At 48.8% G+C, this 24,768-nt stretch overlaps 1 protein-coding gene across 1 annotated transcript; it reads right to left on the bottom strand.

Moving 5' to 3' along the window:
* Positions 1–610: 610 nt before the first annotated feature.
* LOC133973223 (rho guanine nucleotide exchange factor TIAM2) lies at positions 611–17,369 on the bottom strand. The gene is made up of 23 exons (XM_062410946.1): positions 17,269–17,369; positions 15,110–16,198; positions 14,514–14,922; positions 13,587–13,762; positions 12,834–13,058; positions 12,304–12,489; positions 12,064–12,192; positions 8,440–8,505; positions 8,188–8,260; positions 8,009–8,098; positions 7,497–7,715; positions 7,318–7,379; positions 6,166–6,354; positions 4,722–4,790; positions 4,530–4,655; positions 4,096–4,204; positions 3,810–3,989; positions 2,912–3,030; positions 2,731–2,839; positions 2,531–2,589; positions 2,316–2,406; positions 2,153–2,240; positions 611–2,038 (listed from the first exon to the last, which is right to left on the bottom strand). Exons 2-23 carry the CDS (start codon positions 16,190–16,192, stop codon positions 1,507–1,509), a joined length of 4,389 nt encoding a protein of 1,462 aa, XP_062266930.1. The 5' UTR covers positions 16,193–16,198; positions 17,269–17,369; the 3' UTR covers positions 611–1,506.
* Positions 17,370–24,768: the final 7,399 nt, after the last annotated feature.

The following is a 24,768-nucleotide window of genomic DNA, read 5'->3' as shown; positions in this document are numbered from 1 at the left end:
CACACACACACACACACACACACACACACACACACACACACACACACACATTCACACACAAAGGTCCTCACAAAGATACAAGTACAGGAACGCACACACACACTGTTTTCAGTTTGTTATATTTTTTCGTTTTTTGAGCCGTGACTTAATTTTGTTGTTCTGATTTTAACATGAGGAGATGAACAAATAAAATATATATATATATATATATATATAATCGTTTGGCTGATCTCGAGCTCCTTCTAGCGATCGCTGTGGATTTAAAGTTTACAAGAATAAAAACTCAAGGTTAATATTTGAAATGTTTGGTCATAAAACGATTTAATCTTTAATCTAATTTTGAATCATTTCTGTTTAACAACAACGGTGACGAGGGCAGCCATCTTGGATTTAGAGGATAAGCGATCCAGAGTCAGAGGTCGTTCCAGCTGAAGGTAGTTTTCACAAAATTCACGATTGAGTTCATACGTTGTCTTTCCTCTCAGCTTTCAAACTTTATGCTAAGCTAGGCTAACTACTTTCTGAATGCAGTTCAAAAACAGACGTATGTTTGTATGTGATTCAATTCACATCGAGAACCAGACAAAAACATAACCTTTAGATCAATTAACCTTTTTTAATTACAAATTCCTTCATTTATTGGACTTCATCAAGTCGACAAAAAGATTTACACAAATATTTAAGAAAATAAATTACAAAATACCTGTGGTTTCTGGATCTGCAGCCACAGAACTGAGACACAAAATATATAAATACAATAATCAGATTTACAAAGACTCCGATCCAGCAGCTCCAGAGATTCAGATTCAAACTACAACAGAAAAAATAAACTATACAGAGAAAAAATTAATAGAAAATAAAGACGGGTTCAGTCCAACAGTCCTCCTGAACACGAATCCTTCAGAAGTGTTTTGGATCATCAGTCGGGGAAAGCATTTTTTAATCAGTTAAATCTACAGAGAGATTTTTTAAAAACGTGTAAATATTCCTCCATCGTTAAATCTGGTGAACTTGAAAAAGTTAAATAATGATTCTGTTCAGTTGATCTGGAAAAGGTTTGTTCTCTGAAATGATGTTGAGTTCTTCAAGACGAACAGAACCAGGATTCAGCTTGATCCAGAACCAGAACTCCTCTCCTGGTCGGACTGAATCTGGATCGAGGTCCGAGGAACATTTCCCTCCTGAGTCACACTGAAGTGAAATGTCAGAAGGTCTGGACCCACCAGGTGTGAGAGCTGGTTGAACCTGATCCGTTGATCTCTCCTGTAACATCAGAACTTTTCTTATTATTTTAGTTTGTGTTTCACTTTAAAGTGGAAGCTTCAGTTTTGGGTTTTGCCAAGTTGTAGGTGTGTTTTTCCGGATGCAGGTGTTCGTCTCCTGGCCAATCAGATGCTCTGTGTGAGAGCTTCAGTGTGATTGGTTGAGTCGGAGAAGATTCCAAAGGTTCTGGAGACGTCGGGACTCAGTTGAGTTTGGTCTCCTCGTGTGAGGGCAGCTGTAGCCTCAGCCCTGCAGTGAGGGAGCAGCAGGCGTCTGGAAGTCGTAGAAACTGTCTTCGTTGATCATGGACGTCATGCTGTGAACACTGAAGTCTCTGTCCAGCAGGTCCAACACGTCCCCTCCGGGGCGTCGCTGCAGACTGGAGCTCCGCCTCTTCTCGGCGGCCCTCCGGTCGCCACTGGGAGTCGTGGCTCGCTGCTCGGCCTCCTCTGTGACGTTCAGCCTCTGCAGCTGGGCCTCCAGCTCGCTGGTCAGTGAGAGCAGTCGGGTCCTCTTCCCCCCCGAGGAGTCGGCCGTGGCGTGGCTGGGCAGCAGCGGCTCCGAGCAGGTGTCTCCCAGGATGAACCTGCTCTCCTCCGGCTGCCGGTGAGGAGTCGTCCTCTGGGCGGACGCCCGACTCCTCTGCTGCCTCCTCCTCCAGGAGCTGCTCCTCTCGGCCGTGGACAGCCTGGTCCTCCTCAGCGAGCCGGCCGGTCCCCGCTCTTTGAGGACGGAGGACAGAACTCGCAGGACGCTCGCCTTTGTCTCCAAACCACTGAAACAACACAAGGTCAGACCTGATCCCAGAGCTGCAGGACACACTTTGAAATGTTTTCAATTAGTTCCCTCTGCTCTCCTGTGACTGGGGGGGGGGGGCGTCAGCTGTTACCTGCTGCAGAGCTGAAACACCGTCTCCGGTCGTCCCTCCACCTCCGACCGGCTGTGAACCAGCTCCCACACACACGGGTTCTCTGAGCCTGAAAACACACCACAGGCTGTCAGCTGCAGCACAGCGCCACCTGCTGGAGCACGGACACACGGAGTCCACTGACCTGTGATGCTGACTGGTCTGACCTGAACCGCTGACACTGGGATTAACCAGCGGAACCTGAAGGGGTCCAGATCAGCTGAGCGGGTGCTCATCTGTAGAAAGTGAATAAAGCAGAGTTCAAGTTGATTCACAGTCAGAGTTCACCTCCATGGCGGGGGATTCAACTTGACACAACTTGACCACTAGGTGTCACTAACTGCGACACACTGGACTCACCGTCTTCTTCTTCAGCTTGTTGTTGTCTCGATAAACCAGGATGACAGCTCGTCTGAACACTGACCAAGAAAAACACGTCACACAATCAAACTGAGGGACTCACAGCCTTCAGTTTAGTCCAAGAGGAACCATTGTTAGTTTGTTGAGTTGTAGTTGGGTGATCACTTTGATGTGTGATCAGTGCGTTGTGTTGTGCTCACCGAACACTGTGAGTTGTGGGTCTCTCCTCACTCGACCCACACAGGGAAGAGGATTCAACCAGGCGACCGCTGAGTGGATCAGGAACTCTCCCATCGACACGTCCGTGACCTGCGACACAAGAACCTTCAGCTTCTTCACACCTGAACCGAGGCAAACATCTGATCATGTGACCTCTATCACCTGTGTGTCGGCTCCGCCCTGTTCCGCAGTCAGCTGATCGAACACGCAGCCGTAGTCCTCGTGGATCTTCTGCATCTCGTTAATGTGACTCGCCACCTTCTCCATCGCCCTCAGGGCCTCTGATTGGACGAGAGGAGACACGACAGTTACTGACTGTCTGTCACATGTGTGTGTACCTGTCCCCTGTGTGTGTACCTGTCCGCTGTGTGTGTACCTGTCGGGTGTGTGTGTACCTGTCGGGTGTGTGTGTACCTGTCAGGTGTGTGTGTACCTGTCAGGTGTGTGTGTACCTGTCCGCTGTGTGTGTACCTGTCAGGTGTGCGTGTACCTGTCAGGTGTGTGTGTACCTGTCCGCTGTGTGTGTACCTGTCAGGTGTGTGTGTACCTCTCTGCTGTGTGTGTACCTGTCAGGTGTTTGTGTACCTGTCCGCTGTGTGTGTACCTGTCAGGTGTGTGTGTACCTGTCCGCTGTGTGTGTACCTGTCAGGTGTGTGTGTACCTGTCCGCTGTGTGTGTACCTGTCAGGTGTGTGTGTACCTGTCAGGTGTGTGTGTACCTGTCCGCTGTGTGTGTACCTGTCAGGTGTGTGTGTACCTGTCAGGTGTGTGTGTACCTGTCAGGTGTGTGTGTACCTGTCAGGTGTGTGTGTACCTGTCCGCTGTGTGTGTACCTGTCAGGTGTGCGTGTACCTGTCAGGTGTGTGTGTACCTGTCCGCTGTGTGTGTACCTGTCAGGTGTGTGTGTACCTGTCTGCTGTGTGTGTACCTGTCAGGTGTTTGTGTACCTGTCAGGTGTGTGTGTACCTGTCAGGTGTGTGTGTACCTGTCCGCTGTGTGTGTACCTGTCAGGTGTGTGTGTACCTGTCCGCTGTGTGTGTACCTGTCAGGTGTGTGTGTACCTGTCAGGTGTGTGTGCTCGGGGCTCTCGGGGGGGGTCAGGGTCACCAGCTCCCGGAGCAGCAGTGGATACTTCAGAACCCTTTGAACCGGTTTGATCAGGTACGACTCCAGACAGGAAGAGTGCTGATTGGTCGGATTCCTCGTCTCCAAGAAGTGTTTGAAGGCTCTGTCTGTCTTTGCTGGAGAGAGACACACACAGACACACACAGACACACACACACACATCAGTGACTTGGTTGTGTCTGATGATCACAGTTATTTGAAGGGCTGCGATTGGCTGTTCACCTCGTTCCAGAACCTTCTGCACTTTGATGTGATTGGCACAGAAGCCGCTGTAGAGTTTGAAGTGGTCGGCGTAATAAAGAAAAGATCCTCCCAACGAGAAGAGGAGTTTCTGAGAGACACGTCAAACTTCTGATCAGGGATCAAACTCAAACAGCCATTCAAAAACTTTCACCACTTATGAATAATACGTTTTATTTTGCTAAATAAAACGCAAAAGAAAAAAAAATCATACATAAAATGATGTAAATAAATAAATAAATGATGTGAATAATAATGAGGTTTAAATTTAAAATAATAAAACACATTTACAAAAGAATGTTGATTAATAAAAAGTCAAAGCTAAAAAACAATTATTAAATAAAAACCTGGCGAAAAATCAATAAAATGTCTGATAAAGAGATGAAGGAGTGAAAGTGAGCAGCAGGAGTCGTTACCTTGAACTGTTCAGGTGTTTCCAGACGACTCAGGTCCGGACACGAGGAGATCTTCTCCTCCAGAGTCTGAAGGAAGACTCTCTGAAAGTCCAGCATCTGAGGCAGGCTGCCGAACAGCGCCTCCATCTGGAGAGCACAGACACGTCAGGACAACCCCACGTCTGTTACAGAAGCTCAGTGGCTCTCACCTACCTCTGCTTTGCTGAGGAACGTCTCCGTCTGCAGCGGCGTCAGGTAGACGTCCAGCAGACACACCAGGTCCTGAGGGACACACGTGAACCACGTGAAATACCTCATGTCTGATTTCACCCGAGTTCAAATATCAACATTTCAAACAAATATCAACAAACATCTGGTTTTTACACACGAATGTGATGAAAAGCTTCAATTAACTTTCCACTTTGATAAAGTTAAATTTCACTTGACATTTAACATTAAATTAAAGATGTTCCTGACGTGTTCCTGACGTGTTCCTGACGTGTTCCTGACGTGTTCCTGAAGTGTTCCTGACGTGTTCCTGACGTGTTACTGAAGTGTCCCTGACGTGTTCCTGATGTATTACTGACGTGTTCCTGACGTGTTCCTGATGTGTTACTGATGTGTTCCTGACGTGTTCCTGACGTGTTCCTGACGTGTTCCTGACGTGTTACTGACGTGCTACTGACGTGTTCCTGACGTGTTACTGACGTGTTCCTGACGTGTTCCTGACGTGTTACTGACGTGTTACTGACGTGTTCCTGACGTGTTACTGAAGTGTCCCTGACGTGTCCCTGACGTGTTCCTGACGTGTTCCTGATGTGTTACTGATGTGTTCCTGACGTGTTCCTGACGTGTTCCTGACGTGTTCCTGACGTGTTACTGACGTGTTACTGACGTGTTACTGACGTGTTCCTGACGTGTTACTGAAGTGTCCCTGACGTGTTCCTGACGTGTTCCTGATGTGTTACTGAAGTGTCCCTGACATGTCCCTGACGTGTTACTGAAGTGTCCCTGACATGTTCCTGATTTGTTACTGACGTGTTACTGACGTGTTCCTGACGTGTTACTGAAGTGTCCCTGATGTGTTCCTGACGTGTTACTGAAGTGTCCCTGACGTGTTCCTGATTTGTTACTGACGTGTTACTGAAGTGTCCCTGACGTGTTCCTGACGTGTTCCTGACGTGTTACTGACGTGTTACTGACGTATTACTGACGTGTTCCTGACGTGTTACTGACGTGTTACTGACGTATTACTGACGTGTTCCTGACGTGTTCCTGACGTGTTCCTGACGTGTTACTGAAGTGTCCCTGACGTGTTACTGACGTGTTACTGACGTGTTCCTGACGTATTACTGACGTGTTCCTGACGTGTTACTGACGTGTTACTGACGTATTACTGACGTGTTCCTGACGTGTTCCTGACGTGTTCCTGACGTGTTACTGACGTGTTACTGGCGTGTTACTGACGTATTACTGACGTGTTCCTGACGCGTTACTGAAGTGTTACTGACGTGTTCCTGACGTGTTCCTGACGTGTTACTGACGTGTTCCTGACGTGTTCCTGACGTGTTCCTGACGTGTTCCTGACGTGTTCCTGACGTGTTCCTGTGATGACTCTGATCTTTCCACAGCAGAATTGAAGCACCATGTGACTGACCTTGACGTAGGACTTCTCCGTGTCGACCAGCTCCTGGATGACTTTACGCAGGTGCTGGCACACGCTCATGTGGGCGGGGCTTGTCGGCTGCAGGGTGACCTCTCTGCTGTACGGGTTCTTGGGAACATCGGGGTCTGCCGCTCGGCCTTCTGGGAAGGTCTGGTACAGAGAATAAACCTGCTCCATGTTCTGTCGGGAAGCACATATTAAAAATCTGTGATTAGCAACGTTTCAGTTTCCAGTCAAACCCTAAAACCATCTGCTCATCGTTCGCTCAGTGACTTTGAATAACGATGGAGCCTGAATGGAAAGGGAACAGGGATCCTGGGTGAACCCAGCGCTCTGAGGTCCCAGCAGTCGCCACATTCATCAGAAGCTCTGAGGACGCGCTGCTTCAGACTCACAGCTCCAGAGTTTAGATTGAATGAGTTAATAAATACGTCATCAACATGAAGAGAAAGAGCCGAAGTGAAGGGTTTTTCTCCACCATCACATGATGAAGGTAACGTGTTCATCACAGCCTGAAGCGGTGACGTCTGGTGAACCACGACCTCCAGCTTCGCTCTGACTCTGTTTACCAGCAGCACGCCGCCGTCTGCCGGACGCCGGCAGCTCAGGCAGCAGGCCGTCACCCCGCGGAGCTCCTCCCCCCCATCCTCCTGCCTCTCCACGTCCTCCTCCTGCGGCAGCACCCAGCACAGAGCCCCCATGGCGAGGGAGTGGGACGGAGGGGGCGCCCCGGCTGGGGTCAGAGGTCGCCTCCTGCAGCCGCTGGTCAGGAACAACATCTACGAGTTGTTTGTGGTCGTCCGGGTGGAAGCCATTAATCCTGCTCTGACTTTACTCAAACACTCCACACACTCCTGGAGGTGTAAGCCCGGATTAAGTCATGTGACACTGAGGGTGTCAGAGCATCAGGAAGGAGGAGCAGAGGATTGTGGGATTCCTGCAGACGGGCGTACAGAGGAAAGACTTCTGTAGGAACTTCTGCCTTATATGGTTTTATATAGACTTATATAGACAAACTCCTGTAGGGAAGCTCGGAGAGACAGGAGAAAAAGACGTGCTGATCTGAGTTTACTGTTATAATACCCACATCGGCCACAAGAGGCAGTAGTGCGCCTCTATAGAGTATCGAGGAACTTGACTCACTTGTCCTTTCAGGTGAGCGTCATCAGGTCCGGGAGGAAGGACGGCGCCCGGAGACAAATCACCTGTGAAAGGGTCGCAAACATTTACACAAATATAATTCAGATATAAATAAAATACCAGAGGAACGATTTTACTGGTTTGTTTTGAATAAGTGAAAAATCAGTCTGTGTTCGTCTTACCTGTGGCCCAGGTGTGGAGGTCAGGGGCCGCGGGCTCCCAGGGGCCTGCAGGTTCACCGGGTTCAGGCCACACGGCGGCGGGTTCCTCCTCAGGTGACTCGTCTCTCCTCAGCAGCAGCTGGAGCTCCTGGTGGCTGAAGAGACTCTGCATCAGGTCCAGGTCGAGTCCGGACACAGACGCCCCGTTCACCGCCAGCACCTCGTCTCCGGCCCTGAGGCCTGGTGGGAAGCAGGAGGTCGGAGTGTCAGTCAGGATCATTACAGTTGAGACAAGAAGGAACCGAAGCTGAAACACAAGCTCCAGATCGTCCACAGACCACTGTCGTGTTCCTGACTGGGATTCTCTACTGAATTAAAGATGGAGGCTCGTGACTGCCCCCTGCTGAGAACAAATCCACACTAACTCATCATATCTATGTTTTCAGAACGGATCAGAAATCTCACAATCTGAAAATTTCCCAGAACCCCCTTCTTCAAATGTAAATCAGAGACACAAGACCCAGATGTCGAACCTTCTCTGGCGGAGGGTCCCAGCGGATCGACCTCGCTGACGTGCACGTGACTCCGCCCGGCGCCGTCCAAGTGGCCCGTGACCACGAAGCCTGCAGGGTCACGAGGGAACAGGACGTTAACCATGATGTTCCAACTGCAACATGAAACACAGGAAAGAGAGGAAGCTGGTGTTTCTCACCAAAGCCTCGTCCAGCGGCGTCTCGACAGACGTGCAGCGAGAAGCTGCCGAGGACGGAACCTTCATCACACATCTGGAGACAGAGACAAGTCGTCTTCATCACTTATCACGGATTCACTCACATTTGAGTCAAACTTTATGTGTAAAACAAAAGAAACACAATAAATAATCCTAAATATTTTTCTAAATGATGATGATTATTAATAACTAATATTAGTGATCAGTTCAAGTTGAGCAGGCCAGTGAACTCACCTGTACAGCTGCAGGACGTCCTGCAGAGGGCAGCACCCCCCACTGAGTGTCCTCAGAGTCCAGTCTCTGAGGAGGAAACAGTTTGTTCTTTATGTCACATTTATTCTTAAGTCAAAACTAATACTAAAACTAATTTTGTTTTTATATTTAACAATAAATGAAAATCATGTTTGAGTTGATGAAACACATCTGTTCTGTTTCTAAGCAACAGGAGCTTCGTTAGCGTCCAATTGGTAAAACAAGATGAAAGAGAAGAGAAGAGAAGAGAGGGAAGAGAAGAGCAGAAAGAGAAGAGCAGAAAGAGAAGAGCAGAAAGAGAAGAGAGGAAAGAGAAGAGAGGAAAGAGAAGAGCAGAAAGAGAAGAGAGGGAAGAGAAGAGCAGAAAGAGAAGAGCAGAAAGAGAAGAGAGGAAAGAGAAGAGGGGAAAGAGAAGAGAGGAAAGAGAAGAGAGGAAAGAGAAGAGCAGAAAGAGAAGAGAGGAAAGAGAAGAGAGGAAAGAGAAGAGCAGAAAGAGAAGAGCAGAAAGAGAAGAGCAGAAAGAGAAGAGCAGAAAGAGAAGAGAAGAAAGAGAAGAGAGGAAAGAGAAGAGAGGAAAGAGAAGAGCAGAAAGAGAAGAGCAGAAAGAGAAGAGCAGAAAGAGAAGAGAGGAAAGAGAAGAGCAGAAAGAGAAGAGCAGAAAGAGAAGAGCAGAAAGAGAAGAGAGGAAAGAGAAGAGAGGGAAGAGAAGAGCAGAAAGAGAAGAGAAGAAAGAGAAGAGAGGAAAGAGAAGAGAGGAAAGAGAAGAGAGGAAAGAGAAGAGCAGAAAGAGAAGAGAAGAAAGAGAAGAGAGGAAAGAGAAGAGAGGAAAGAGAAGAGCAGAAAGAGAAGAGAAGAAAGAGAAGAGCAGAAAGAGAAGAGAGGAAAGAGAAGAGAGGAAAGAGAAGAGAGGAAAGAGAAGAGAAGAAAGAGAAGAGAAGAAAGAGAAGAGCAGAAAGAGAAGAGAAGAAAGAGAAGAGAGGAAAGAGAAGAGAGGAAAGAGAAGAGAGGAAAGAGAAGAGAAGAAAGAGAAGAGAAGAAAGAGAAGAGCAGAAAGAGAAGAGAAGAAAGAGAAGAGCAGAAAGAGAAGAGAGGAAAGAGAAGAGAGGAAAGAGAAGAGCAGAAAGAGAAGAGAAGAAAGAGAAGAGCAGAAAGAGAAGAGCAGAAAGAGAAGAGAGGGAAGAGAAGAGAAGAAAGAGAAGAGCAGAAAGAGAAGAGCAGAAAGAGAAGAGAGGGAAGAGAAGAGAAGAAAGAGAAGAGCAGAAAGAGAAGAGCAGAAAGAGAAGAGAGGGAAGAGAAGAGCAGAAAGAGAAGAGCAGAAAGAGAAGAGCAGAAAGAGAAGAGCAGAACGGGAAGAGAGGAAAGAGAAGAGAGGAAAGAGAAGAGAGGAAAGAGAAGAGCAGAAAGAGAAGAGAGGAAAGAGAAGAGAGGAAAGAGAAGAGAGGAAAGAGAAGAGAGGAAAGAGAAGAGCAGAAAGAGAAGAGAGGAAAGAGAAGAGAGAAACAGAAGAGCAGAAAGAGAAGAGAAGAAAGAGAAGAGAGGAAAGAGAAGAGCAGAAAGAGAACAGCAGAAAGAGAAGAGAGGAAAGAGAAGAGAAGAAAGAGAAGAGAGGAAAGAGAAGAGCAGAAAGAGAACAGCAGAAAGAGAATAGAGGAAAGAGAAGAGAGGAAAGAGAAGAGCAGAAAGAGAAGAGAGGAAAGAGAAGAGCAGAAAGAGAAGAGCAGAAAGAGAAGAGCAGAAAGAGAAGAGCAGAAAGAGAAGAGCAGAACGGGAAGAGAGGAAAGAGAAGAGAGGAAAGAGAAGAGAGGAAAGAGAAGAGCAGAAAGAGAAGAGCAGAAAGAGAAGAGAGGAAAGAGAAGAGAGGAAAGAGAAGAGAGGAAAGAGAAGAGAGGAAAGAGAAGAGCAGAAAGAGAAGAGAGGAAAGAGAAGAGAGAAACAGAAGAGCAGAAAGAGAAGAGAAGAAAGAGAAGAGAGGAAAGAGAAGAGCAGAAAGAGAACAGCAGAAAGAGAAGAGAGGGAAGAGAAGAGCAGAAAGAGAAGAGAGGAAAGAGAAGAGCAGAAAGAGAAGAGAAGAAAGAGAAGAGAGGAAAGAGAAGAGAAGAAAGAGAAGAGAGGAAAGAGAAGAGCAGAAAGAGAAGAGCAGAAAGAGAAGAGCAGAAAGAGAAGAGAGGAAAGAGAAGAGAGGAAAGAGAAGAGAGGAAAGAGAAGAGAGGAAAGAGAAGAGCAGAAAGAGAAGAGAGGAAAGAGAAGAGAGAAACAGAAGAGCAGAAAGAGAAGAGAAGAAAGAGAAGAGAAGAAAGAGAAGAGAGGAAAGAGAAGAGCAGAAAGAGAACAGCAGAAAGAGAATAGAGGAAAGAGAAGAGAGGAAAGAGAAGAGCAGAAAGAGAAGAGAGGAAAGAGAAGAGCAGAAAGAGAAGAGCAGAAAGAGAAGAGCAGAAAGAGAAGAGCAGAAAGAGAAGAGAGGAAAGAGAAGAGCAGAAAGAGAAGAGAAGAGCAGAAAGAGAAGAGCAGAAATAGAAGAGAGGAAAGAGAAGAGCAGAAAGAGAAGAGAGGAAAGAGAAGAGAGGAAAGAGAAGAGCAGAAAGAGAACAGCAGAAAGAGAAGAGAGGAAAGAGAAGAGAGGAAAGAGAAGAGCAGAAAGAGAAGAGAGGAAAGAGAAGAGAGGAAAGAGAAGAGCAGAAAGAGAAGAGAGGAAAGAGAAGAGAGAAACAGAAGAGCAGAAAGAGAAGAGAAGAAAGAGAAGAGAGGAAAGAGAAGAGAGGAAAGAGAAGAGCAGAAAGAGAAGAGAAGAAAGAGAAGAGAGGAAAGAGAAGAGAGGAAAGAGAAGAGAGAAACAGAAGAGAAGAAAGAGAAGAGCAGAAAGAGAAGAGAAGAAAAACAGAGAACAGAGAGAGAAGATGTGAATGAAAGTCAGGAGAAGCAACAGGACAGAGGAGACGGAGCGAGGAGGCATCATGTTGAGAGGAAGGAAGGAAGGAAGGAAGGAAGGGAGGGAGGGAGGGAGGGAAGAGTGGGAGGGAGGGAGGTCCAGAGGGTAAAAGAGGAGCTGAAGAAAGGAGGAGGGGTCATGTGACTGCAGGAGGTGGGAGGGTCATTTTCTGCCTCTGTGGATTAAAACTAAGGGACAAAAGAGTTCTGGGAAAATAAAAGGCTATTGAAGCTTTTAATCCCCCCCCCCCCCCCAGAACAGCTGTGCGACGTCCTCGGAGGTCAAAGGGCGAATGTTCTCATGATTCTACAGTCGAGTGACCGGCCGGTTAACTCCGCCCCTCTGGCACGGAGGGGAGGAGTTAGTGAGGAATAAGAGAAAAGAGAGAGTTGGAGAATGAACCTCGGACAGAGAGTCACAGACGTTCAGGAACTAAAAAGACGTCTTCTCGCTCTGGACTGAGCTGAAATGACAGGTTAGTGAAGGAGCTGCAGTCTGAGGACCACCGAGCAGACAACTCGTCATCTTCATCTTCTTCATCAACACCGACGGGCTCCAGGCGAGTGGACGTGTCGATGGAACCATGATTCAAATGATTGAACGTCATCATAATGTACCTGTATTCACACATGTGTGTGATGTCTCCTTTGTGATGACAGGCTGGCGGTGCGGTCTATTACCTGGGACGTAGAGAGACTGCTGCTTCTGTCCAGCGCCTTCAGAGAGGACGGCAGCCCCCTCCACCGGTGGTTCCCCCCCGACAGAGACCGACCACGCCGTCGTAACGTCACCTCGTCTCTGCTGCACACCTGAGGAGGAGGAGGAGGTTGTGTCTTCACTCGTCCGGTAGCGACAGGACACATCGTATTCCAGCTCCTCTGAATTCATCTAATATTCTCTGAAGCAGCCACATTTCTCACCAGTGCGTGGAACGAGGACACGGAGAACACCCCCAGGCGTCCCAGCATGCTCTTGGAGGGCCGGCTGGCGATGGCGAGGAGGCTCTTTGGGTTTGGGAGCTCGTCGCCCTGCAGACTGGAGAGGTAGCACTTGAGCCTGAACAGATCCAGGTTCAGTTTTTCCAGGTTCTGCTCCCACTGCTTGATCTGAAAAGGCCGATGTGATCATTGATTGTGTGTCTGCCAGTAGCTCATATGTAATCTATTACTTCTGCAGATGGTCGTTGGTTCAACTGGACATTCTGATTAACCTCAAAAACGAGCGCAGCATCGATACTTGAAACCTTTATGTCAGAGAAGAGAATAATTTTTTTTGAATCATACGACACTCTACGTTGCAGAAGTTGTTCAGCCCCATGCTGGTGGGTGAACTGGGCTATTTAGAGGTGGAGCAGCGCCTCCAAGTGGTGAACCTGGAAGTGACAGCTGAAACTTCACACGGAGGAAAGACGCTCTGGTCGCCTGTCGATGTGAGATGTTGGTGCACTGACCTGGCTCTCCACGGCCTTCCTGTTCTTCTGCTCCTTGATGACGGACAGCTGCAGCTCCGCCATCTTCTTCATCTTTCCGTCCATGTCGATCTTGTGCAGCAGCGAGCGGCTCCGGCAGCGCAGGAGGCGCAGCGTGTCCTCCTTCCCCTGACGCCTCGCCAGCAGGGAGGCGCCGGCCGAGTGGACGGAGGTCACCCAGTTCTCCAGCTCCGTCTGGTTGGTCGCCTGGAAGAGTCCAAACACAATTAGCTTATCTTTAAGTTCAAATACGACGAGCTGGAACAGTTACTCACAGGAAGTGTCAGCGCTTTGTGTTCACCGCTGCTAGTCGAGTCATGTGACTGATAAGAACCAATCAGGAAGAGAGCTTCTGTGTCATCGTTTACTCAAGTCTTTTATCTGAGCTGTTTGACTATCGCACAGATTGAGAAACCTTTTGCAGATACAGTTTTATTCTCCCTTCATCGTGTTGCCGGTGGAGAGAAACCACAACACGACGTCCTGTTCGTCCACAGCGTCCTGGGACTGGGAACAGAGGAATGACTGGTGGAGAGATCGACTGGGAAACCAAAAACTGGAGCAACTGAAACCAGATCAGTTCTAGTTCAGTTCTGGGCGCTCGTGAATCAGGAGGAGATCTTGGATCTCAGGCAGAGCTCAGTAGATTCGTCCTTGTGAAGGTCACTGAACTGACCTCTGCTGTCATGTGCAGAACAGTGTAGAACATTATCGATAAAGAACAGGTTCCCTCACCTGGAACAGGTAAACGTCTCCATATGAGTTGCTGAGACAGAAGACGTGTTCCCTCTTGGGATGTTCGGGGACGGCCTGGACGATGCTGTCCTCGGCCAGCAGAGCGTAACGAGGAGAAAGGTCCGGCTCGGTCCCGCCGCTCCTCCCGTACGTCTCATGAAGCAGCAGAGTGCAACCTGAGTGGAGCAGAGGGTCAGAGGTCAGGGACGGACATGTGGTTCTTTACCAAGAAGCTGACAGCTTCCTGTTGTTAATACATCAGAACAGGACTCATACACCGTGTCACTTCCTGTTTCACCACAGACGCCATATATCACCTGACACCATTCACAAAAACACATTAGTCCTCAGGTCATTGGTCTTCAGGTCATTGGTCTTCAGGTCATTGGTCGTCAGGTCATTGGTCTTCAGGTCATTGGTCGTCAGGTCATTGGTCTTCAGGTCATTGGTCTTCAGGTCATTGGTCGTCAGGTCATTGGTCTTCAGGTCATTGGTCTTCAGGTCATTGGTCGTCAGGTCATTGGTCTTCAGGTCATTGGTCTTCAGGTCATTGGTCTTCAGGTCATTGGTCGTCAGGTCATTGGTCGTCAGGTCATTGGTCGTCAGGTCATTGGTCTTCAGGTCATTGGTCTTCAGGTCATTGGTCTTAGGTCATTGGTCGTCAGGTCATTGGTCTTCAGGTCATTGGTCGTCAGGTCATTGGTGGTCAGGTCATTGGTCTTCAGGTCATTGGTCTTAGGTCATTGGTCTTCAGGTCATTGGTCTTCAGGTCATTGGTCTTCAGGTCATTGGTCTTCAGGTCATTGGTCTTCAGGTCATTGGTTGTCAGGTCATTGGTCTTCAGGTCATTGGTCTTCAGGTCATTGGTCGTCAGGTCATTGGTCTTCAGGTCGTTGGTGGATCACCTCATGGAGGTAGCGGGCGTACCTTTCAGTGTGACCCAGTAATGCCTCCACCTGCGGCGTCCGACCAGCTCCATCTTCCCGTCCTTGTTGACAGTAATGAGAGGTTTGAAGAAAAGCCATCCGGCCCGTCGCACCACGCCCTGCTCCTTCTCGAACAAGACGTCCAGCTGCTCTATTCCTCCCAACTCTACCCCTCCATCCATGTCCTCCTCCTCCTGCTCCTCCTCCTGCTCCTCTTCTTCTTCCGACAGCTCCGCCTGGTCGGCTGCACCGCTGCAGCTCGTCTCCAGCTCCTGCATGAAGTTCTCGTAGATGTTCTGTCGCTGGGCGTTGCTGATGTGGTTCAGGCCTCTGGAGCCACAGGGAGGGTGGAGGAGGTCGGAGGTCGACGCTGCGCTGCTCAGCCCGTTGATGGAAACATCACTGGGCTCCTGACGAGAATCACACAAAATGTTTCAGATATATTAAAAAAACATATATTACCAACAGCTAACTTCTTAAAGATATCTTGTAGTATATTTAAACAGTTTTAGAAAACTCTTAAAGCAAAGAAATATTTTGTAATTATGACGTTAATAAATGTATTTTACATCCAACCTTTGTTTTGAAAGTTCTTACCTGGATCCGTCTCTTCTTCCTGCTCAGACTTCCTGTCCAGTCGCTCAGTTGTCTGATTCTGCTCTTCAGGAAATCTTTGCGATTGTTCGCGGGGGCAGGGGCGGTGCTGATGGACTCGGCCCTGCGGCAAGGCAGCGTGAGGGAGGAGAACCCCTCCTCCTCCTGACTGACGTCATCCAGCAGCGTGGAGGAGGAGGCGGCCCGTGGGGGGTGTGGTGCCGGGGGGAAGGCCGGCAGCGTGTTGTGGCTGCTGTAAACGCTGTCCAGTGACGCAGCCGGGGATGAAACCAGGCTGAAGTCTCTCAGCTCCGGCTGCAAGATCACCGAGTCCCCGATGCCGCTGTCCTCTGTCCGGCGAGAGGAGCCGGTGTTGTAACCTGCGGCGGGGAAGAGGAGGGTGGAGTGAAATCCAGGTGAGACGACCTCTACCTGGGCCGAGAAGAAGGTGTTGAAGACACCGGTGGAGGACACTTCCGTACGGGGAGAGGAGTAGGTGGGGTTATCCGCGATCTGCCCGCAAACAAACACATTGTCCGCCAGCTCAGCACTGCCCCCCCATGGCGAGTCGTACCAGGAGCCGTCAGAGCTGAGCGAGCTGCCCTTACTGGTGCGGAGGAGGGGTTCGGCCTCTGAGGAGGCAGCTGTGGTGGAGATGGCGGGTACGCCGGTTAACCCCTGCGGCTCCATGGGGTCGACCCTGCTGTTGCTGAACTCCACCCTCATGCTGCCATCTTTGCTGAGCAGCACTTTGGGGCTGCCGCCGCTCTCCAGAGACTTCCGCTCGCCACCGATTCCGTTACCCTCTCCGCCGTTCTCCGGGTATCCAAACTGACTCCTGCAGCTCCCCCTGCTGTTCCTCTGAGGAGACGCAGCTCTCAGCCTGGAGCCTCCTCTGGGTCCATGTTCGTAATGCCAGGAGGAGTTCTGGTTCTGACAGCTCCTCCCACGGCTCCTGCAGCCGCCCTGGCTGCTCCTCCACCAGCTGCGAGCCGACGGCGCCTCCTCCTTCCTGGACGAGGACCTGAGCGAGCAGGAGGGTTTGGCGGCAGAGACGAAGCTGGTGTGACTCTCTGTGTTTCCCATCACGACCTGGAGCCAGAGACACACATCAAATACACACTTCAACGAGTAAACACAACAACAACCTCGATGGGCACGGCCAGTTCTACCGCCAGGGCTGGATCAACCTGTCAGAAGGCCTCGGGCAGAAATGATCAGTGAGCCCCCACTGCCCCCAGTTCCTCCCCCTCTCTAAAGGAGAGGCGGTGGTCTAGTAGCAGAAACTTGGACTATGGGCAGAGAAGGTCTCTGGTTCGTCTCTGGTTCGACTCCACGGAGAGACAACAAAAGACGAACCTGGATTGATCTGTCCAAAAATCCAAGAGTCTCCCGACCCTGTCTAGTGCCCCTGAGCAAGGCACCTTACTCCCCCAACATCTGCTCCCCGAGCGCCGTACATGGTCGCTGACTGCTCTGTGTGTCCTGCACCAGATGGGTCAAAAGCAGAGGTTACATTTCCCTACCTGCATGAGTGTGTCTGTGTTTGGGACTAATAAATGCATCTTAATCTTAATCTTAATCTTAATCTGTGTATGAATCCTGTTGCTTTAGTTTACAGTTCAAACTCATGAATTATGAGTTTTGCTGGAGCTCATCTACCTGCAGGTCCATTTCCATGACAACCAGTTACATTTCCAAACAGAGGGTGGAATATTTTACTGTTTGATGTTAATTTAAAAAGTAAAATAAGATAAAATTACGTGACAGAACCAAAATGATTCCAATCAGACAGCCTGAGGGGCCTGACAGCCGGGGGCCACTCTGTTGGTGTTTCAACTTTAAGTATAGAAACAAAAACAACAACAAAAACAACAACAAAGTACAGCTCCGTCTCGTCGTCTAGTACATTCCTGTAGTAGTGTACATCTTTACAATTAACAGGCCAGAGTCTAGAAAGTACTTTACAAAGTTACTACACCAGCTCTTATTGTAGGAACTATTCTTAATACTGCTACTGCTACTGCAGTACACACACATGAACACATGGAACATCCTGTGTGGACTGAGCCGCCTCAGGAGATCCTCACATGAAGCTCAACTTCACAACTTTACTCTGATTCATCAGAAAAATACAAATGGAAAATGAAGATAAGTTTTACCTTCTTGTGTTTGTGTCTCGGTCCTGCTCCCTCTCTCTCTCCCTTCTCTCTCTCCCTCTCTCTCTCCCACTGATCCTCTCTGTGCCTCCAGCTGCTCCCCTCTCTCTCCCCCAGTGTTTGTCTATGGCGCTCGCCCGCCTCTCTTCACACCAGCTCATCTGTTTGGGGAGAACAGAGGGAGGGAGGGGCTTCAGCACACAGACCCTCCCTTTGTAGCCCCCCCCCCCACACACACACACTTCCCCTAAAGCCTATTCCATGACGTCTCTGCTGAAGTTTTTTTTCTTAAACCAAACTTCCCTCTGGTTTCTGTTTGTTTTGGTTTTTCGTGGATTCTGAATGATTTTCTCTTTGTGTTTTCTCTTTTCTTAAATCCAGCTTCTTTGGACTGGAGCTGTTTTAAGAGAATGTCCAATCACAGGTTTTGGCTTTGACAACGAGACGTGTTCCAGAAGCTTGATATCAAAGATAATGTTGGGACCTGACGAGTTTGAGTCCAGATGTTTGTTCACAACTTGTTCTTGTTGAGTTGAGTGATTCCCTGTGAGTGAAGGTTCTGTCCTGATGTTTCATTCCACGACCTGTGATCAGATCATGACCTCACCTCTTTCCTTCTAGTTCTACTAAAAATCATAGTATGTTGAACATGATCACAAATAATTATGAATCCAGACCTCGTCTCCAGAGGCTGAGGCGAGCACTCATTTCCTGAGAGGTCAAAGTTCATTCAAAGACTGGAGATTGTTTTAACAGAGAGCGTGGCGACGCCCATCCTGTCCCACAGGTCAGAGCTGAGGAATGGGGGGGGGGGGGGGTGTAGCACTATGTACAGCTGAGCTCTAAACGCATCACCGACCTTTGACCTTTTTCACTGAAGCTGGTTTCAGACTCCAGGTCAGATCCAGAGCATCAGATCCTCCTCGTGGTTCAGGTGAGAGGTGGAGCAGCCGGGTGCAGCAGACACACACAGGAAGTGACCTGGTACCTGCAGAGGTCATGTGATCATGTTTACATCACCTGACACATCGTCAGCTCTGATCAACACAAACTCTCTTCACATCTTCGTGATTCATCACTTCTTCACCAGAGACATTTGTTTTTAGTTTCCATATGTTTGTGTCCTGTGTTAGAAGCTGCTTCCCCCCCACCCCCCCACTCACTCAGTGGATCAGTGGAGGATCCTCTGCTGTTCACACTGCTCCTGGATTAACACTTTATACAGGAGCTCAGGAGGAGGAGGAGGAGGAACTGAGTGTGATCCTCCAGAGAAGATCCAGAGACCTGAGGAGTTCAGTCTGAAGGAGAAAACTCTGTCGTCCACCTTTGTCTCATCTTCGTCCTGCTGGACATCTGCCGGCTCGCAGGCCCCCCCCTCCCCCGGGGAACGCTCCTATTCTTCTCAGACAAAGCCCCCCGACCCCTCCCCCAGACGTGAGGCCGACTTATTGAAGGAATTTATCAGAGTGGAATTGAAAAGAATTTGATTAAAGCTCGGAGGAACTCCAGCTGCTCGCTAAGTGGACGAGTCAAGGAGTTTTTTTATAATCCTCTGACGAGACGTCAGTTTACATCTAACGACAAACTTCCAGTTTGATGTTTAATAAACAACTTAACCTGGTGAAAAGTGGCTGGAGTGATTCCATTCAAACTACACTGAGCCTGATGGGGGCGCTACACTGGTAAATATGAATATGGAATCTGTGATGGATTATACACTTTCACAAAATTAAGAAAAACCTCTTTAATGTTTAATACTTTGACGTCAGATTTTCATCACAGACTAAACTTAATCTAAATAATTATTAGTCCATTCAGATATTAATGAATCACAAATTGTTTCATATTTTTTTCATCTGCAAATTACAAATTACAACTAAATAAACCGGATCCATGGTGGAAGCTAACTGGATGGAGCCTAATGAAGACACCAGGATGGCCACAGCTCAAACCTCCACATGATTCAAACATAAAACATTTGTAAGAAAAATTTATTAAAACACATTCACAACAAAAATCAAACCAAATCAACGGGGACGTGAGAATAAGAACGTCTGTCACAGAACATTTGAAATCATCACAGCTCATAAAAGATCTTTGAAGTACGAAACAAGTTTTTAGATTGAGAAGTTTGAAACCGCCCCCCCCCCCCCCCCCCCATTTATTCAGAGGCTGTGCCGCAGCAGGAAACAGGAAGTGCAGATCGTCCATAAATAGCAGGAAACTGCGACACCTCCTGCAGCAGCAGATTCACAAACTGGTTCCACTGGGTTTGGACAGAAACATGAAAATGATTCGACTGATCAGAGACTTCATTTGAAGAGAAAACAGTTTCATTACTTGAATGAATCTTTGCTGCAGTGAATTGAATCCCAGTGAAAAAGGAACTTTCTCGTCGTGTGATTTGAGACCAAGATGCTGTGGGGGGGGGGGGGGGGGGGGGGGGGGGGGGGCTGTGTTGGGTTTTTGAGGGAGACGCTGAGCAACAAAATGAGCGCCCCACCTCCTCATGGGAATGAGGGAGGAGGTGGGGGGTGGGGTCTGTTTCCTGTCCCCGCTGACTGGGGTCCTTGTCCTGGCACTGTGGGCAGACGGGCGGGCCCACGGACTCAGGTGGGGCTGCTGCAGCTGCTTCCTCCTCTGGAGAAGCTGTGGTCTCAGGTCCGACACCACAGCACCAACACAGAGCCACCACAAGGTGGCGTGTTCCTCAGAGTCCACGTGAGGCTCAGAGATCTTCTACCACAGACTGCAAATAAAGATGGACGACACAACGGCATCTCAAGTGACCCCAAATCATCTCCATCGCTCCCTGGTGGCTGGCTGCAGTATAGCTAATAAACCCCACCTCCTCCATGTTAGCAGACGGGACATGGGCCGAACTAAAATCTTAAAGAAGATGTTAAATAAATGTTTGTCAAGGTTGGTTTCTGAGAATCGAGGTATCACACAGATGGTGTTGCTTCTGATGGAGGTGGAGACGTCTGTGGTGAGAACCTGTCCCCTCACATGGACACAACGTGGACACAGGGACTGGGCGGAGCCTGACGGACCAGCAAATGACCCCCTGTGCTGAAACTACATTTGAGATGAGATCAAATCTGATTAGTGTCCGTTTAGCTCAGAGTCTTCTCAGCCCCCCCCCCCCCCCCCCCCCCCTTCCCTTCACCAACAAACACTTAATTTCATTTACCCTCCAGCAGGGGGGAGACGATCCATCAGCTGAACGGCCTGCTGGGAGATACCGTGATGATGATGATGATGATGATGGTTATTGTTGTTGTGTTGTGTGTTTGGCCGAGACGACTTTCAGACCACACCAGGGTGAGGACCCCTCAGGGCCCCTGGAGGCCTCAGTTTAGGGAAACCACTTGATGACTGGAACCATGACAACACTGCTGTCAATGCATCAAGTGTCTTTGATATCCGACTGTGTGTGTTTGTGTGTGTGTGTGTGTGTGTGTGTGTGTGTGTGAGGTCACACCCTCGTCCTTTGTCCCTGCACAAAGCAGAGACGAGTGCTTGGCGTTGGTCCCTTCATTCAGCGTCCAGATGCTGCTGTGGGGCCCCTGTGGCCCCGAGAAGATCCGTCAAACACCAGATCCACTGTGAGACAGCTGGGAGCAGCTCCGTGTGCAGAGCAACACGCTTCATACACGCTAACACACGGGCAGCTACCACGTGACTGAATGAAATCAAATGATCAGAAACGCCTCGTTGAGGACGTCTGGTTCTCCGTCTGCGTATCGGGACAATTAGTGAAAAAAACTTCTTTAAATTGAATTCTTCAGTGAGATTTGATCAGGAACTAAAGATGTCGCTGGTTCCTTTGATCTGAGGAAACCAGCAACAAACCAAACGTGCTCATTTTATTAAACTGTTCAACGTTACTTTACCAACAAAGTCCAGCTCAACCTGTATCTTCGATATTTCAGGAGCAATAACTTGAAATGATATTAATACTGAAGTTACAAACGACAATGTAGTCAAGTCAAATGGGTTGGAAGGGGGTGGAGCTTATTCTCACACAGACGCCTTCAGTTTGAAAGATTCATCCTCATGAACGCTTCTCTCTGCTGGGTGGACCGGTTCATACCGGTTCATGTCGGTTGATATTGATTCATATCCGTTCATATCTGTAATAACTCCTTTCGCTCCCGTTAGCATCGCCATTACTGCTGCTATCTTGCCTGCAGGCTAGCGGAGCTATGCTAACAAACAGGTACAGAGACACAGATTCCTGCTCATCATTACTAACCAAAGATTGTATTTAAAACATAAATAAAACTTCATTTGACTTACCACAGACACTACACAAACCATCGTATTCATCCGATAAGTGAGTGAGGACTTCTCCACACACTGTGCTCAGTGGGATTAGCCTGTTAGCTCAGGTGAAACCAAGCTAACAGGCTAACAGCCAGAGTGACGAGCTAGCAGGGAGGTCACCTGACCATCAAGTGATAATTATGCACAATTTCAAACATCTTTATCATCTAAACGAGCGAGTTGAGTTTAACCTCCTCCTCCTCTCAGTTCTCAAGATGAAGAACTTAGTGATTGAGACTGAAACCGTTTCTTGAGCCGGGATGTGAACAGTTTAAATCTGCTCTAAAGTTTGACTTTTAACATCAGAGTCGATGAGAACGTGTCATCAAATGTTTAAACTCCTCTACGACGAGGTTTCCTCCAGGAGAGCGACAGGACCTCCGCTGCAGAGGAGGACATCGTCTCCTCTGTGGACCTGAAGACGGACTCGAGGACTTCAGATCACACAGCTTCAGAGAGGAGCAGGTATCTCTGCAGGACGTCTGCAGCTCGGAGCCCCAGAGGAATGTGGGAGCTGTTACAGCGAGGTCTGAAGTGAACAAAGCTTTTCAAACACAAAGCGTGCAGCTGCCTGAGTCGTGAGCTGATCCTGATCCGACAGAGCAGGCGGACGGACGCTGAGACAACACCTCGGACAGGGATGAAGACCCACCAGGGGAATTCTGCTGAGCTGTTTGTCCAGAGCCTGAAGGTGTTTGAATAAAACGACCAGACGAGAGCGTATCCCCGCTCGCACTGAGAGAGAGAGCAGACAGGTGGCCGGGCATCGAACCTTTCAACAGAACACATGTTAAAAACATGCTCCTGGCTGCATCCGCACCACCGAGCCACGTGCTTCCAGCTCGCTGACACAGGACCAGAGATTGTTTCATCTGAAACCAACAGAGAATATCTACAGGACAAACTGTGACCTCACTGAAGGCCCGACGACGACAGCTGACAAACTCAAATTCATTCTTCATGTTTCCATCAGTCGATGAACGACTTCCAGTACGACTGCTGCAACATCTGGAATTTATTAAGGTTGTAAACATGAATTCACACACACACACACACACACACACACACACACACACACACACACACACACACACACACACACACACACACACACACACACACACACACACACACACACACACACACACGTTTCACTTCATCATCTATTAAATCATACATCTCACTTTCTGTTTTTAACTGTTTTTTTGATTAAAAAAAATTCCAGATATTTGTATTTATTGAATTTATAACACAATTTCAGTGATTTGATCATTTCTACTGATCAAAGGGTTAAAAAAAGCAAACGTCTGGAATCCTGTGGTGTGATGTCAGAGCCCGAACTCTCTGCTCGTTACACAACAACTGGAAAACAACGACAACTGGAGTCAGAAACCACACGAGGCCACGCCAGGAAAACTCAGAGGAAACGGACACCACGTGAAGAAAGGACGGAGCTAACTGAGCTGCGAGGGAAACACCAGTGAAAGCTGTGAATGTGATGTGGTTTCACTGGTTTCATTAAACAGGGATGAAGCTGGAGAAGCACCTGGAACACACACCTCTGAGACCTGATCCGATTGGTCCAGACTTAAACAAAGATGCTTTCAGATGGACTTCATGATTTCATGTTCAGATGTTGTACCAGTCTAAACCCTGCACGTGCAGGAGGGATGGATGACAGATGGATGATAGATGGATGATAGATGGATGATAGATGGATGATAGATGATGGATGGATAGATAGTGAAGCAAGTTGCAGGAGAAGGACAGGTCTCCACAGAGAAGAGGAGCACCAGTTGCTGCAGCTCAGCCTGGTTCAGTTTTTCCACTCAGGAAACTTCAGCGTCACCGAAACCCAACGAGCAGCCGCGGAAAAACTCTGAGCCAGAGCGGCGACGACACGCTGCAGACATGCACCAAGAAAACAACCGAGACATCAGGAGACACTTTCCCTGAGGAGTCGAAGCTGCAGCGATGGACCAGCTACAGACGAGAGGATGCAAAGACTCAGAAAGACACAGACAGACAGAGAAAGACTGGATATACGTTTACTAATCTGAACAAAGACACATTATCTCAACAACTAGGGCAGGAAACAAATGTCCCCGTAGACACACAACTTCCAGAGACAGAGAGAGAGACAGACAGAGGGAGAGACAGACAGACAGACAGGGGGAGAGACCGAGGGAGACAGAGGGAGAGACAGAGAGACAGACAGACAGAGAGACAGACAGACAGACAGACAGACAGACAGGGGGAGAGACCGACGGGGGGAGAGACAGAGGGAGACAGAGGGAGAGACAGAGAGACAGACAGACAGAGAGACAGACAGACAGGGGGAGAGACAGACAGGGGGAGAGACCGACGGGGGGAGAGACAGAGGGAGACAGAGGGAGAGACAGACAGACAGAGAGACAGACAGACAGACAGACAGACAGACAGACAGACAGACATAGTATGATAATGAGAGTAAGTGGAAGCAGCTGTTGAAGGAAACATTGGTCATCAGTTGCTGGAAGCTTATCTGAAAACATCTGGATGATGTAACAGTAGTGGTTTAAACATCTTACCACCCCCCCCCCCTCTTATTATAATGTTAATGGTTTAGTGACTCATCAGTTTAGTTTTTGTCTTAATCATTATAAACCAACAGAAAGAGAGAATTCAGGATCAGCTGTTTCACAGAAGCTGGTTTCAGACCTGAGCTCCAGATGAAATCGGTCTGACAGCAGCTGATCTGTCAATCAGGGCAAACAGCGCCCCCCTCTGGTGGTCGGCTAGTCTGACACGCCCCCTCTGCGTTTGAACAGATATCTGGGGTCTTCATATTCAGCCTCACGCTCAGCTGTGTCCACAACAACCCGTCCAGACCACAGAGAAGAGTCGGCCTTGTTCAGCTCAGGTGACACGACGCCGCTGGACGGCTCCGCCCACTTCCTGTGACGCTCTGAGCATCGTGAGGCTCAGAGAAGCTTCAGGTCTCCTGCACCAGGCCGAGCTCAGGTCTGGTTCTATCTGATCCACAGAGGTCAAAGTGACTCAGTCTGCTCATCACTGATCACTCAGGTCGTCTCACAGGTCGTCTCACAGGTGGAGCAGAAGACGTGAGGACACACAGGACTCCACAGTGTGTTCAGTGACAGATGGAGACACTCGACTGACGGCGAGGACACT

The sequence above is a fragment of the Platichthys flesus genome, chromosome 18, assembly GCF_949316205.1.
Source record: "Platichthys flesus chromosome 18, fPlaFle2.1, whole genome shotgun sequence".
NCBI lineage: Eukaryota > Metazoa > Chordata > Actinopteri > Pleuronectiformes > Pleuronectidae > Platichthys > Platichthys flesus.
Note: the sequence above shows the minus strand (reverse complement) of the source record. Positions and strands in the feature narration are given on the sequence as shown.

What these genes read in the sequence shown, in the direction of transcription:
- LOC133973223 (XM_062410946.1), bottom strand. Translation starts at nt 16,192, where the DNA reads ATGGGAAACACAGAGAGTCACACCAGCTTCGTCTCTGCCGCCAAACCC. An exon ending in TTACTGGGTCACACTGAAAG is followed by an intron (nt 13,763 to 14,513) that starts GTACGCCCGCTA and finishes TGCTCCACTCAG; the next exon opens with GTTGCACTCTGCTGCTTCAT. An exon ending in CGCCGCTGGACGAGGCTTTG is followed by an intron (nt 8,099 to 8,187) that starts GTGAGAAACACC and finishes GTGACCCTGCAG; the next exon opens with GCTTCGTGGTCACGGGCCAC.